This window comes from Nyctereutes procyonoides, unplaced genomic scaffold (genome assembly GCF_905146905.1).
Source record: "Nyctereutes procyonoides isolate TBG_1078 unplaced genomic scaffold, NYPRO_anot_genome, whole genome shotgun sequence".
Lineage (NCBI taxonomy): Eukaryota > Metazoa > Chordata > Mammalia > Carnivora > Canidae > Nyctereutes > Nyctereutes procyonoides.
Genome location: NW_026575041.1, coordinates 70,996 through 88,014, shown reverse-complemented (window position 1 = coordinate 88,014; position 17,019 = coordinate 70,996). Strand labels below are relative to the sequence as shown.

Genomic DNA, 17,019 nt, shown 5'->3' with positions numbered 1-17,019 from the left:
GACTGTGGAGTATATGGAAAGAAACAGAGGTAGATTACATTTTAAAGGAAAGTTGAATCCAAGTTGTGGAGGACATTGTCAGAGCTAGGAATGGTTACTTCATTTAGTTGGTGTATGAGAAATAAACATGGAAGAGATGTTATTGATTTGTGATTAAATTTTATTTGTGCTGGATATTTGGAAAATTAATTCAAAGTGAGTTATGTGTGGTTTTAGGTAGAAACAGTAGAAAGACAGGAAGTCAGTCATCTATAGGAATAGGGTAACAGAGGTACTGAAAATCTGAATTAGTATTTTGGTGGGAGAAAAGGTAAGGTTGCCTTAGGTAGGACTCATAGAATTGGATGGCACCTAATTTCACCCAACTCTAAAATTGCATGGGTTATAACTCCAATTTATGATCAACTTTCAGACTTTGAAATAGGTCTTTATGGGTTAGGAATTGTTAAATACGAGTTCCCTCGGAACATACAAGTTTGAGCACAGCTTTTTGAATCTGCTTTGTTTTCACACTATAGATGATGGGGTTCATCACAGGGGGAATGAGCAAGTAAATATTAGCAATCAGTGTGGGCACATATGGTGGAGAATGTTTTCCAAATCTATGAACAAAAGACAGGCTGATTAAAGGGATGTAGAATATGGCCACAGCCAGGATATGAGAAATGCAGGTGCTAAAGGCCTTTTTCCTTTCCTCCGCAGATGCAATGTTGAGAACTGAGCGAATGATCAGGACATAGGAAAGTAGGATAAAGATAGAGTCCACTCCAGCAGTAGAGATAATTGCAGTTAGTCCAAATGCACTGTTGATCTTTGTGTCTGAACACGAGAGCTTCATTACATCAGGGTGGAAGCAGTAGGAATGATGGAGCTCATGACTTCGGCAGAATGATAGACGCTTAAGAAGCAAGACTAGTGGTGTCAGAATGACAGTCCCCCTGGTAATGACTGCCAAACCAATCTGTGTGATCCTTGCATGAGTTAGAATGCTAGCATATCTCAAGGGGTTGGAAATGGCCACAAAACGGTCAAAAGCCATAGCCAGGAGCACTGAAGATTCCATGAACGTGAAGAGGTGAATGAAAAACATTTGTGATAAGCAAGCATTAAAGCTGATCTCCCGGGCATTGAGCCAGAATATTCCTAGTACTGTCACCAGTGTAGAGATGCATAAGCCAATGTCAGTGGTGGACAACATGGAGAGGAAATAGTACATGGGCTCATGGAGGCTTGGCTCAGTGAGGACTACAAACAGGATCAGGGTATTCCCAGAAAGAGCAGTTAAATAGAGGCAACAGAAGGGGATTGAGATCCAGCCATGGGCCCACTCAAGTCCAGGGACCCCAGTCAAGAGGAAAGTAGGAAAAGTAGAATTATGGAAAATTGGCATTATGATCTGCAGAAGCTGAATTCTCTTGTAATATCTTGATTTTCTAAATTTAGAATTTTAAAATTACTTTTAAAGTTTAGTACACATTTAGTAAAGTGCTCAAAACTTTAGAATACAGCTTAATTAGTACAGACAGCTTAATGTATCTGTGCGCACTCATATAACCACTTTCAAGATAACTGATAGAACATTACCAGCAACCCAGAAGGCTTCCTAATGCCTCATCCTCATCAGTATCCTCTGCTGTTATAATCATTAGTCTGACTTTGATTACCATAATTACTTTTCCCTGTTCTTGATCTTGATATAAACAGAATCATGCAGAATGTACTAATTGCATCTGGCTCCTTTCACTCAATATTATGTCTGTGGGATTCATCACTGAAATAAGATATTTAATTAAGTTCAATTTAATTTCATACTTAGCTAAATTTGTTGTTTATCACTAATTTGGACTCTTATCAGTATTTTTTGTTAAATTTTTATCCTTCAACTGGATTATGAATTTATACTTATTAATATGGTCTTATGAGAATAAGAGTTTATTTTTAGCTAATCTTTGCTTAGTAGAATTATTTGCTCATAGAAGGTAGTAAATATGTTTTTGCTAATTTCTGTTTTATTTGCTTTTCCTGAAATACTCTAATGATGAGTAGGTCCAATCCTAAAAAAGAAATTAGTTTTGTCTTGGAATTTTAGAATTATTAAACTCAATTTTCTAACTGAAAATTTATTTTAACTTAGCCAGAAAACATCTCTTTTCATGGATAACCTAAAAACCCACATTAGATAATGCCAGTTCATCCTGTCTCACCCTCATTACTAGAGGGAACTGAAGAAAGTTGCTTCAGTTTCTATGGATCTGAAGCTTAATACTCTTCTTAATTTGTAAACTAAAATACTGGCTTGTTTACCATAATGTAACCTGCCTCTGTTGTGGTAAATATCAATGAGGAAAATGATAATCTTTTGTATACCCTGGTCTTTAATCTGACTTTTGATTTCTTATTGGGTTATTTGAATATATATTATGTGAATGATAAGATGTTCCATATAATGTTCTAAGTATTTTGCTAGATATGTCATTTGACTCTTGGAAAACCTAAGGGAGAAGTATTTTTATTTGTTATAGATGCATAAGGTGAAGTTTAGAAGTTTGGTTAAATAGCTGAAGATCATAAAATCTGAAGGTACTGATGTTGGGAATCAGAGAAAATAAGACTTTAGAACCTGTGCTATTAGCAACTACACTGCACTTTTCAATAATAATAATAATAATGATATAGTAACAATAATAATGATATAATTCTACTTCTATTGCTACTATAATAATTATAATACCCTATCAATAAATAAGGAAAATGTGTTAGAGATATCTATGTTTGCAAATCTCCTAATTATTTAACATTTCTATGGCTCAGAGTCAAAACAATTTTATTTCAGAATAGCATACATATTGCATGATACATAAATAAACTAATGAGACTTAATTTTAGCAAATTGTAAGTTCTTAAGGATATTATCAGATGCTAATTTAAATTAATCCATTGGATGCTATAATTTAAATTAACCCATGGTGTGGGTGCCTGGGTAGCTCAGTCAGTTAAACGTCCAACTCTTGGTTTCAGCTCACATCATTATCTCAGGGTTGTGAGATTGAGCCCCACCTTGGGCTTCATACTCAGCACGAAATCTACTTGAGATTCTCTCTCCCTCTCCCTCTGTCCTTCCCACTTATGTTCTCTCTCTTTCTCAAATAAATAAATCCTTAAAAAAAAACCTCTTTAGGATGTCCATTGTTCCTTTAGAAGCCATCCATGATAATTTCTATTAAGTATGCCCATTTATCTACAATTTTATTATCTAATTGGCTACATAACTCACTTATGGATATAGATAAAAATTAGTTTGACTATTTCAATAAACATATTGTCTATTTCTGCATTCTTTCAATTCCGTAGGCATTCTATGTACAATGTTTTTATTCATTTATTTTCCTAATTTAGTATACTTCTATTTATCCCAGGCTAATCCCTTAAATATTAGATCCATGTATCTAACTCTTTGATTTTTCTGCTTAAATGTCTTTTTTTTAAGATTTTATTTATTTATTTATTTATTTATTTATTTATTTATTTATTCATTCATTCATTCATAAGACACAGAGTGAGAGAGAGGCAGAGACATAGGCAGAGGGAGAAGCAGGCTCCATGCAGGGAGCCCGACATGGAACCCGATCCCGGGACTCCAGGATTGTGCCCTGGGCCGAAGGCAGGCGCCAAACCTCTGAGCCACCCAGGGATCCCCTTTGCTTAAATAGCTTAATGTGAACTTGAGCACAACATGACTGCATCTGAATTAGCCCCCAGAACCCCCACAACTTGTATGTTCTGTTTCCCTCATTTCAATAGAAGAGCTATAGATCTGTGATAGCATGATTTTTCAGATTGTCTGACCCAGAAATCTAAATGTGCTTTCACCTCACATTTGTTAATCATCAATTTCTGTCTGTACTGCAATTGTTTGTAATTTATACAACACATTTATTTCAGAATTTTCTTTCAAAGATTTAAGATAGACTTCCATTTTAAAGTTATTTTAGCCAGTATTACCTGAAACAGTTTTCCCCAACTTTCTGTTACATTTTTGATAAAGATAAAAGATAAAAGGGAACAGACCAAAGAAGTACAAATGCTAAAACTGAAGTCCTATCTCCAAGATATTTTGAGGGTGATTAACTCCTAACTGAGGAATATGGAGATCTATTGAGTCAAAATGCAGGACAGCACTTGAGCAATCAAGGAAGAGTAAAATACCTCTATTCTTTTAGGAAGGAAAATTACAGCCTGATTTTTTAGAGTACTAGTCATTTCATATAAAGAAAAGTTTGGAGTTATATCCTGCTGCTGAGGAAAATCAGTTACCATCACATGATGGTCTGTCAAAAACAATGAATAACAATACAATATCCCTAGAAAGGCAAAATGCTTTGCCATCATTGAAAATGCCTGGATTCAGTTAATTTACTTATCCATTCAGAGAACCATTTGAGAGAGTCCTTCATTGTATCTTTCTGGATTTAGGAATGTTACAAAGTTAACCACTTACACAGAGAGTAAGCAGTTCCTGTATCCTGTGAACATGCTGACCTGAGAGGTATTGTAGTCTCCATGTCCAGAGCCTGGGCTGAAATATGCTCTAAGTGAAAGGTTGGAAGTACCAGTGAGAGGGTAGCGCTAGTAGTATTCTTAGTGAGAAGAGAAAATACTGAACCAGGTTCTCTGCCTGCTGTTGCTTTAGTTCCATAGCACCATTAATAGGCTATAACTAACATTCTCAGCTTTTTGGTGAGAAGACTTTGGTTCAGAGTAAAGGTTCCCCTAGACAGGATAATAGGGCCAGTGTGCGAATCCAGGTCTGTCTGATTCTCTAAGTATGCTCATTTCACCATGTCATACTGCTTCTGGTGTCTAGTCAAAATTAAAAAGAAACAAATCAGATTGCTGCAGATTTGAGAAACTGAGTAGAATAGTCATGTTATAGTTAAGTGTAAACCAATTAGAAATATAAGTAAAACAATAGATATACCAGTGATTTTGGGCTTTGGTTATTATATGTGTCAGAAAATATATACATTAGAAGAAGCTCAGTTTTGCTATGATTAGCTAAACAGATGAGGACAAAATGTCTTTTTTTTTTCAGGAGGCAAAATAACATTGATTTTATTTTTATTTTATTTTATTTTTAATAAATTAATTTTTATTGGTGTTCAATTTACCAACATACAGAATAACACCCAGTGCTCATCCCATCAAGTGGAGGACAAAATGTCTTTATGGAATTTGTAATTTCTGAATATGTATCAGTCAGGTTCATGGAAATGAGCCAAACATTGGAGAGTAAATGCAATCAGTGGCTCCAAGGGTTTGGAGATCAGAGGCCAGGGGTAAGTGGGGAGAGTCTTACCTTCAAGATGTGGAAAATTAGAGAGGATTCGAATAAGATGTTGAAGGAGCAATGCCAGAGACTAAATGAATTATTGTCTTTAACTTCACTTCCAAGAAATCTTTCCTTATATTTATCTAAGCTAAATTACTCATGATGGAGCTGAAAGTCCTCATATATTTTATTATAGACACAATGAAGTACTGGTTCTGATCCGAGCAGCTGCTTGACTTGGCCTTTAGACAAGGAAAGGAGCTTCTCTTACTCTTATATAGAGTGGGGTATATTAAGGTCACCTATTTACCTCTATGTATGGAAAATTTTTATAAAGAATGTTAATGGTGTAATAATTTACCCAACTAGGATAAATATACCCTTGGGGGATTTCAGTGCCATTCTATTATGCTTCACCTCTCTGCCGCCAAGTTATTTAACTGGCACCAGGGATTGTGGATGCTCTAACAGGCAAAGAAGAACCAAAGAAAAATAAACATTGACATGGTAACTCTGTGTTTATGTGTTTTAACTAAAAAATGAAATTGAATCATTACTTTGAACATGGATACAACATTTAAGATGAGGATCCAATATTTCTTCTTGACTTTTATTCTATATGTTTCTTGAAAATAGTCTATTATATAGATTTTTGTGTACAACTAAGTGGAATAACAAATATTTTGAAAGTATCTCCATATAATAGCATAGTGCCAAGTACATAGTACATATGAATGAAATATTTGTTAAAACAAGTAAATGGATTCCTACCATAGAATTGCAAAGTCAAGGGGTTCCATGAAGGTTACCCTTTCAATAGAAGGAAGATTTGTCAGCATAACCACTCAAATGGAAGCAACTCCATTTGAGGAAAAAAAAAAGGTATATTGGCTCTTCTTCAGGGATTATGTTAATTAACATCTGTATAGTGATTGATTTTTCCGAGTAATTTCGGGTACATTATCTTATTTAGTCTTAGTTGTTCAGTCTAAAACAAACATTTGTAATTTATCTGACAAATACTGATAAACATAGTACTTGACACAAAATCAGTGGTCAATAGTGTTTATCAAATTAATTTATCCCTCACTCTTGCAGATCCATTTCACAGTCTAGGAAAAAGAATCATAAATAAGCAAAATAGAAGCCATGTTATTCAACTCTATTTTGATTGATGATTAGGCTAATTAGCTAATAAAGTTGGTTAAATATAGGAATCACAAAAGTAATTTTAAAGTACGTTAAACATTTTATTTTAACCTGAGTCTTAAATGTGTAATTTATTCATCATTGTTTATGTAGAGTTAGGGCCTTTCAATGTAGTTTTGCAAATTGCAATTTTATATTACTTGCTAATTGGAGAAAGAGCTATGAGTGTTCAACTGGCTACTAGCATTACTCAGTATGTTCTATAGAGGGAATACATATTGCTGTATAATTTAGCAATCTTATTCAGTAGAACTTTTGTGGAAATCTTTTTTTTAAAACCATTTTATTGAGGTTTGATTGACATATAGAAAGCTGTATATATTTAATATGTATAACTTGATGGATTTGGGAATAAGTATACAACCATGAAACCATTATCATCATAAAGGCCATAAACATATGTTACCTCCAAAAGTTTTCTCCCACCCCTTTTAGTATTATTTTGTGTGTGTATGTATGTATGTATGTATGTGGTAAAACATTTACCACAATACCTACCTTTTCACATAATACTTTTTCACAACAGGTAGGTGAAAAGATGCTCGACATTAATAATCATCAAAACAAATCAAAATCACAATAAGATATCATCTAACACTTATTAGGATGCCTACAATTGGGAAAAAAGCAGCAAAAAATAAAAGATAACAAATGTTGGTGAATATGTGGAGAAAAGGGAATGCTGGTACACTATTGGTGGGAATTTAAATTGGTACAGCCACTATAGAAGATAGTATGGAGGATTCTCAAAAAAAATCTTAAAAAGAACTAGTATATGATCCAACAATTCCATTTCTGGGTATTTATCCAAAGGAATTGAAATCAGGATCTCAAAGTGAGATTTGCTCTCCCATAATTATTGCATAGAAATCTTTATACTTAAATTTTTTTGTACATTTTTAGAAAAGTGGAAACACAGGGGGAAAAAAGAAACTCATCAAATATGGCAGGCAAATAGTTGAAGCATCTCCATTTTTGAGAGAAGCAGGGTAGTAGTTCTAAAAGTCCTATATTATTCAACCAGAAAACTTTGCTCTGCTAATAATGAAAAAAAAAACACACCATAGAATGATGAACTAGATAATCTTTGAAAATTTTAAAGAAAAGTACCCAGGATTAGAATATAATGTTTTTTTGGTTGGCAGAATTCATGTACAACTTGGACAGCAAGAGAAGCTATTGAAGATTTTAAACGATGTTGTGATTCTATTATAAGATTGATCTGATATTTGCATAGAAGGTAAATTAGAATCAAGGGAGATTGAAAGTGGGGCCACCTGGTAGAGTGTGCTTGTAGTACTGGCAGATTCTGAAGATACTGAATAGTGGAGTTGGAAATGAGAAAAGTATACTAAGTGCAGCATCAAAGAAGTTACATTTATGTTATGTTACCACTTTCAGTGTGGAAAGACATATTGCCAGGGGTCAGAGGAGGCTGGTGGGGTTTTTGCAAAGTAAAACTTTTAATCACTTTACATTCTTCACTATCAAGGATGATTTCACTCATCAACAGAAGAATCAGATTGTAAATGAAACAAAATAAATGTGGCTTTGGACTTGCTGAATTTTAGATACTGAAAGGACTCATGGATCAGTTTGGTAGGAAGAAATGTTTCATGAGGGACACCTGGGTGGCTCAGTGGTTGAGCCTCTGCCTTTGGCTCAGGTCGTGATCACAGGGTCCTGGGATTGAGTCCCACATCAGGCTCTCCAGAGGAGCCTATGTCTCTGCCTTTTTGTGTCTCTCATGAATGAATAAGCAAACAAACAAACAAACAAACAAACTTTAAAAAAAAGAAATGTTTAATGAGAGTATATGTCCTTGGAGATCATGTTTTATTTGTTCTTACATGTAGTAGGTGTTGATAAATATTCATTGAATGAATAATGAACAAATTACAATTTTGGGGAAATTAGTTTTGCATAATGGATTTTTCTGTCTGCTTCATGTAGGGCAATGAGTACAGAAACATAGAGTTAAGATGCTATGGACATTTGGTAATTGTTTTTGCATATTTTCTTCAATTTTCATAAATTTTCCAGACTAAGAATTATGCTTTCTTTTATTTTTAAAGATTTTATTTATTTATTCATGAAAGACACAGAGACAGAGGTAGAGACTCAGGCAGAGGGAGAAACAAGCTCCATGCCGGGAGCCAGATGTGGGACTCAATCCTGGGACTCCAGGATCACGTCCTAAGCCAAAGGTAGATGCTCAACCACTGAGCTACCCAGGTGTCCCTAAGAATTATGTTTTCTTAAGGTTTAATGATATATAGCATTATTTATTATTAATAGCAAAGCATCTGGCATTATATTGAATTTATAAAGCACTAATTGTCAGAATAAGTAATTCTTTAATATAGTAAACATGAAAATTTCATGAAGAATCTAAATGTAGACATAAGGGACATTTTATTGTTTCTGTGTCTAACAAAGTAGATTTTTAATCTTGATCATTTTTTAATCATTGCTTCAGAATATCTGAATCTGTCTCTTCTGCCCTGAAGGAAAGATATGACATGCTAATATATGTACTTACATTTTATAAATTTACATAACTGTCTTGTTATTCATCTAATCGGTGATTTTGTAATCCTTGGTACTTTTGCCTTGAGTAGTTTTGCTAAAGGGAAATTTTCACATTTAAAATATCAGAAAGGGAGACAGAACATGGAAGACTCCTAACTCTGGGAAACGAACGACCTAGGGGTGGTGGAAGGGGACGTGGGCGGGGGGTGATGGTGACTGGTTGGAGGGCACTGAGGGGGGCACTTGACGGGATGAGCACTGGGTGTTATTCTGTATGTTGGCAAATTGAACACCAATAAAAAATAAATTTATTGTTAAAAAAAAACCACAATGAGATACCACCTCACACCAGTGTGAATGGGGAAAATTAACAAGGCAGGAAACCACAAATGTTGGAGAGGATGCGGAGGAAAGGGAACCCTCTTGCACTGTTGGTGGGAATGTGAACTGGTGCAGCCACTCTGGAAAACTGTGTGGAGGTTCCTCAAAGAATTAAAAATAGATCTGCCCTATGACCCAGCAATTGCACTGCTGGGGATTTACCCCAAAGATACAGATGCAATGAAACGCCGGGACACCTGCACCCCGATGTTTCTAGCAGCAATGTCCACAATAGCCAAACTGTGGAAGGAGCCTCGGTGTCCATCAAAAGATGAATGGATGAAGAAAATGTGGTTTATGTATACAATGGACTATTAGTCATTAGAAATGACAAATACCCACCATTTGCTTCGACGTGGATGGAACTGGAGGGTATTATGCTGAGTGAAGTAAGTCAATTGGAGAAGGACAAACATCATATGGTCTCATTCATTTGGGGAATATAAAAAATAGTGAAAGGGAATAAAGGGGAAAGGAGAAAAAATAAGTGGGAAATATCAGAAAGGGAGACAGAACATGGAAGACTCCTAACTCTGGGAAACGAACTAGGGATGGTGGAAGGGGAGGAGGATGGGAGGTGGGGGTGACTGGGTGGTGGGCACTGAGGTGGGCACTTGACGGGATGAGCACTGGGTGTTATTCTGTATGTTGGCAAATTGAACACCAATAAAAAATAAATTAAAAAAATAAAATATTCTTCTGCTTAGTCAACCATTTGATTCTTAGGATATTTGTCATTAATCAAATGTTCTTAATGTACTCTTTTGGATAAAAAGCAGGTATTTGAGTGGTGTTGGGTAGTTCTTTGGTAAAATATTTTCCCTTTTCTGGTAGACCCAAACATAGAAGTAGGCCCAATATAGTCCTGTACACATGAACCTGATTAAGTAATACTAGGGACTTAGATACCTGACTCAAGAAGGGTCAATCAAATATTTTCTCATGAGAATTTTTAATTTTTTATTTTATAGAGAAAGATAGAGAGTGCACAAGCAGGGGTTGGGTAGGGCCAGAGTGAGGGGGAGAGAGAATCTTGAGCAGGCTCCATGCCCAGCAAGGAGGCCAACATGGGGCTTGATCTCATGACCTTGAGATCATGATATGAGTCAAAATCAAGAGCCAAATGCTTAACTGACTGAGCCACCCAGGCATGCCTTCTTATGAGAATTTTTAACAGTGAATTTCAAAATAATTTCTGGGTTATAGAAAAGCTGCAAAAACAATACTAAAATTTTCATATCCTTCACTTTGGTATTCAATTTTCTGAGTATTTGAAACTTCAAGGGAAGCCCATGATCCTGAGAAATGGCAGACTGTTAAACTTCTCCTGAGCAGCCCAGAGCTGCTCTGGCTTCTCTGTCTCAAGGTTTTATTCTTTGGCTCCTTGTATTGCCCTACATATTCCTCTTAATTTAATAGATATGGTTATTGTTAAATGTGCCCTTCAAATTTCTGATTAACTCAATGGTCCTAGTTTTCAGCTCTTAATTCATCATCACATTCCCCAGAGGTCACATTTCCATGAACTGTTTTCAGCTAATGACTGAATGTAGTCGGGAAACTAGGGCAGGCCCATTCATAGAAGGTGCAGGACACTTCTGATAGATGACTTTGACTTGAGGATAGCCAATGGCCTTGAATAATTGTTTAGAACTGCCTGACAATCTCAGATGTTTCTTTGTACCAAAACCTCTTTCCTTATTTTCTCCCTAACTCAAGGTGAAGCTTATATCAATGTATGACAGTTCTTCTTCTTATCCATTCTTGTCTCCTTGTTACCTAGCACCTTGTTGGCTCTTTGTCTATTTTGCTTCAGGGATGTCATGCTCTATTAACCATACTCATAACTGCTTGAAGTTTAAGCTCTCTTGCATGCCCTTTGGGTCTTGTTCTTTTGTATGATAACTGCAGTCCTCCAGTGTTTGGTGGTTACATAGCCTCTGTTATGTCCAGACCTCATCACATGTATGGATATTAATGAGCTTGGCTCAGTGACTGCATCTCTTGTTGTCCCTGTCAGCAGAGAAGAGCCACTTTTCAACTCTCAGTGATGCTAGTATCATTTTTGCAGCTCATTCCTAATTAGCTTAGTGACTACTGTATCCTCTAGGCTTCTTATGGAATGCCATCTAGGATAGGTCTTCTGACCTTGTATGATTTATCCATCCCAATGTGCTCACTTTCCTCAGCTACTTTATAATTCTAAAGAATTATTCATAAAAGTAGAATCATGAATACAATGTGGATTAAAAGAAAAAGTGGAAGGAATGTGGTATTTTAGCGTGGGAAGAAGCATGATTTAACTTGAAGTTAAATTTGACGAATGGTAAGAATACAAGTCAGTTGGAATACCTGGCTAATGAAGTAGATAAGCAAGCATGCTTTACTTCAAAACTGAGAGACTTGATCCATCCTTCTGAAGGAAATATTTTTATTCCATTTTTTCCATAATTGAACAGATGACAGTTTACTGGATGGACCAAATGAAGAGAAAAAAGGCAAGGAACACAGTAGATGTACACAAATGAAAGAATCAGGACATATACAGTGTATGGAAAAACATAATGAAAATAATCAAATGCCTTCACATGCAGAGGACTTCTTTTTTCCTTTCTTGCCAGTCGCTTTTGTTTCTACATGTAACCTATAGGATGACCTATTCAGATCCTCAATACTCTCCTGGGAGAATCTCTTTTTAAAAGATTGATTGATTGATTGATTGATTGATTTTAGAGAAAGAGAGAGAGTGGAAGAGAGAGGCAGAGAGAGGGAGAGAGAAACCCAGGCAGACTTGATGTTGAGCCTGACTCGGGGCTCAATCTTACGACCCTGAGATCATAATCTGAGCCAAAACCAAGAGTCAGTGCTCAACCAACTGCAGCACTGAGGCATCCCATCCTATGAGAATCTTTTTAATAGTTACCCTTTGAACTACTGAACTTTATTAGAATGTTAATTTAATAAATTTACCTAAATCCCACTCTATACACTAAGCCAAGCACTAGTTTATCCTCTTTAATGAATTACACTAAGTTACATATATCTGTAGTATCCTAGACATTTTGGAGATCAACAGTACAACTCAAACTAAATAAGATTATCCAGTGTTTTGCTTGGACCTCATAAAGTTCCCCCAAAATGTGTCCCTTTTGCTGTTACCTTGTTCTCTTACTCAATTCCAGGTAGGTTTCCAGAGATATCTAGAGGCTTTTCTTGGGCAGACTGTTAGGAGTAAGCTTTGTAATATTGTAGCCCTTTGAATGTTTCAATATGTAAGTCCCTCAACTTTAATATTATCATGTATTCTATCTTTCTGAAGCTCTAAGCACCTAACAGGCATGTGGGATTACCAGAACAGAAGTCCCCCGTACATTCAGGTAGCACATCCAAATTTCTAAACCAAATCTACAAATCAACTCCTTTATAAAATAGTATTGTTCAAGCAAAAGATGTTCTTTTAGCAACTAATAAAAACTCTGCAGTCTAAATTCACTTAAAAGAATCTGATGGATAGAGAAGAGAGAGGAAAAAAGGAAGTAAAGTTTTGTGTTTTTATATTCTTCAACACTATATCCAGATTGGACTAATGAATTTGAAACTCAGAAGAGTATTCTCCTGTGAAGAGTAAAATGGTGATAAAGTACTTCTCACATTCTTCCACAGAACAGAGTTGCTTCCAAAATGCACTTCTCCTCTATTTACCTTTGGGAACATTTTCAACTTAGATGACAACAAAAACAAGGGGTATAATTTTGTATCACCAACCATCACAACACTTAATACATTACTTTATAATTTTTTTGTCTATGTCATTGCTTCATACACTAGACTTTAAGCTTCTAGTGCAGGGGGAATATGTTTTTTTGAACTTTTAATTTCTGTTGCTTCTCACAAAGCCAAACATAAAATTGACTCCCAGTCACTGGTATGCTGGTAAACTGAATCTCTGAAAAATAAAAACTCCCCATTTGTAGCATTTGTCAGTTCCCAAGTATAAATGGTGATTTCAGGCTGCCAATATGACATTATTGAACATAAGAATTGAGATGAGATGCTCAGTATGGCTGCTTGCAAAGCTGATATGTGCTGGCTATAGCACATTGCTGCCTCCAGTGTTTGTGGGATTTGTGAAATATCCCTCCTTTTGATTACTTTTCCAACTGCAAAATAATTGATGTGATTACCATCAGCTTTCCACCTCCACTTTCTTTTCCTTTTTTTAAAGATTTTATTTATTATTTATTTATTCATGAGAGACAGAGAGAGGCAGAGACATAGGCAGAGGGAGAAGCAGGCTCCCTGGAGGGAGCCCGATGTGGGACTTGATCCTAGGTCTCCAGGACCACGCCCTGGGCCAAAGGCAGGAGCTCAGCCACTGAGCCACCCAGGTGTCCACAACCTCCACTTTCTTTTTTTTTTTTAAATAAAATCTTTTTTTTAAATTTTTATTTATTTATGATAGTCACACACACAGAGAGAGAGAGAGGCAGAGACACAGGCAAAGGGAGAAGCAGGCTCCATGCACCGGGAGCCCGATGTGGGATTCGATCCTGGGTCTCCAGGATCGCGCCGTGGGCCAAAGGCAGGCGCCAAACTGCTGCGCCACCCAGGGATCCCAACCTCCACTTTCTAATGCATTTTTTTTTTTTACCATTTTATACAACTGAGTTTTAAGCTTCTGCTTGCTTCTTAATTTGATTTGGTTACCAAAAAATTATTTTCTTAAGGAACCATATTTTAGGTACCGTTAAGTATAGCCATTTATAAGCTGAGCATTATAAATTATTTAACTTTGTTCTTTGGTTGGTTAAGATAGCTATAGTAGGTCCTCTGTGGCATTTGTGAAACCTCTGAAATTTTAAGGAAAATATAAATGTATTTATTTATTTTTTTATAAATTTATTTTTTATTGGTGTTCAATTTGCCAACATATAGAATAACACCCAGTGCTCATCCCATCAAGTGCCCCTGTCAGTGCCTGTCACCCCCCACCCCCCGCCCACCTCCCCTTCTACCACCCTTAGTTCCTTTCCCAGAGTTAGGAGTCTCTCATGTTCTGTCTCCCTCCCTGATATTTCACACTCATTTTTTCTCCTTTCCTCTTTATTCCCTTTCACTATTTTAATACCCACCATTTGCTTCGACGTGGTTGGAACTGGAGGGTATTATGCTGAGTGAAATAAGTCAATTGGAGAAGGACAAACATTAAATGTGTTTATATGTGATTTTTCTGTGGAGAAGGGCTAATAGATTTCATTAGATTCCAAGGGAACTATTATGCTTAAAAGGGGTTAAGAAGCTCTGCTTCAAACTTTTTCCAGTGCTCCAAAGTTCCCATTTCCTATAATAAATTAGCAAATGCCCCTAATCACTGAAGCCATGCTATTGACTATCCAATAGTAGATACTGATCTATGGCTTACATGACATGACATATCTATTCCTACCTTTTGAAATATTAACTGTGAATGAAGAAACAAGCTGAAGTATTCTCTAGGAAGACAACACACTTTTTCAAAAGGCATGATGTATGAACAAGACTCAGTTCTTATTTTTGATCTCAAATATTTTTCCTAGATGCTTTTGGAGCATTAGAGTATTAGTACACTAGTGAAGAGCATGGCATCTAACATGCAGAAAGCCTGGATTCAGATCAATGTTAGATGTCTGGTTGATGGCCTACATGTCCTTAGGCCTCAGTTTCTTCATCTCCAAAATGTAATTAATATTATTATTAATTAATATTAATATTATTATATATTAATTGGGTTGTGGGTTTTTTTGTATACTTTTCTATTGGGGTTTGATTTGCTAACATATAGCATAACACCCAGTGCTCATCGCATCAAGTACCCCCTCAGTGCCTGTCACCCTGTCACCCCAACCCCCTGCCCACCTCCCTTTCCACCACTCCTTGTTCCTTTCCCAGAGTTAGGAGTCTCTCATGTTCTGTCACCCTCACTGATATTTCCCACTCATTTTCTCTCCTTTCCTCTTTAATCCCTTCCACTATTTTTTATATTCCCCAAATGAACAAAGCCATATAATGTTTGTCCTTCTCTGATTAACTTACTTCACTCAGCATAATACCTTCCAGTTCTATCCACGTTGAAGCAAATGGTGGGTATTCCTCATTTCTAATGGCTGAGTCCGTTGTATACATAGACCACATCTTCTTTATCCATTCATCTTTCTATGGACACTGAGGTTCCTTCCACAGTGTGGCTATTGTGGACATTGCTGCTATAAACATTGGGGTGCAGGTGTCTTGGTTTTGCACTGCATCTGTATCTTTGGGGTAAATCCCCAGTAGTGAAATTGCTGGGTCATAGAACAGTTCTATTTTTAACTCTTTGAGGAACCTCCACACAGTTTTCACAACACAGAGTGGTTGTACCAGAAGATTAATCACCATGACCAAGTGGGATTTATCTCTGGGATGCAAGGCTGGTTCAACACTCATAAAGCAATCAACGTGATAGATCATATCAACAAGAGAAAAAACAAGAACCATAAGATCCTCTCAATAGATGCAGAGAAAGCATTTGACAAAATGAACAGCATCCATTCCTGATCAAAACTCTTCAGAGACTAGGGATTGAGGGAACATTCCTCAGCATCTTAAAAGCCATCTACAAAAGGCCCACAGCAAATATCCTTCTCAATGGGGAAACACTGGGAGGCTTTCCTCTAAGATCAGGAACAAGACAGGGATGTCCACTCTCACCACTGCTATTCAACATCGAACTAGAAGTCCTAGCCTCAGCAATCAGGCAACAAAAATAAATCAAAGGCATTCAAATTGGCAAAGAAGTCACTCTCCCTCTTTGCAGATGACATGATACTGTACATAGAAAACCCAAAAGACTCCACCAGAGCTCATATAGCAATTTGGGAGTGCGGCAGGATACAAAATCAATGCCCGGAAATCAGTGGCATTTCTATATACTGAGACTGAACAAAGAGAAATTAAGGAGTCAATCCCATTTACAATTGCAGCCAAAAGTATAAGATACCTAGGAATAAACCTATCCAAAGAGGTAAATGATCTATACCCTAAAAACTACAGAACACTTCTGAAAGAAATTGAGGAAGACAGAAAGAGATGGAAAAATATTTCATTGAGTTGTCTGAAGAATAAATGGAGTATGTCTTAAAAGCTGTTAATAGAACACATAGTATTCGAAAGATAAATGGATAAAGAAGAGGTGGTTTATGTATACAATGGAATATTACTCAGCCATTAGAAACGACAAATACCCACCATTTGCTTCAACGTGGATGGAACTGGAGGGTATTATGCTGAGTGAAGTAAGTCAATCAGAGAAGGACAAACATTATATGTTCTCATTCATTTGGGGAATATAAATAATAGTGAAAGGGAATATAAGGGAAGGGAGAAGAAGTGTGTGGAAAATATCAGAAAGGGAGACAGAACATAAAGACTACTAACTCTGGGAAACGAACTAGGGGTGGTGGAAGGGGAGGAGGGCGGGGGGTGGGGGTGACTGAGTGGCGGGCACTGAGGGGGGCACTTGACGGGATGAGCACTGGGTGTTATTCTGTAAG

General features: G+C 36.6%; 1 protein-coding gene across 1 annotated transcript; it reads right to left on the bottom strand.

The window, feature by feature from the left end:
- Positions 1–445: 445 nt before the first annotated feature.
- On the bottom strand, positions 446–1,390 carry LOC129506785 (olfactory receptor 51F2-like). Its single transcript, XM_055320780.1, has one exon. The coding sequence runs from the start codon at positions 1,388–1,390 to the stop codon at positions 446–448; it is 945 nt and encodes a 314-aa protein (XP_055176755.1).
- Between the last annotated feature and the right edge of the window lie 15,629 nt (positions 1,391–17,019).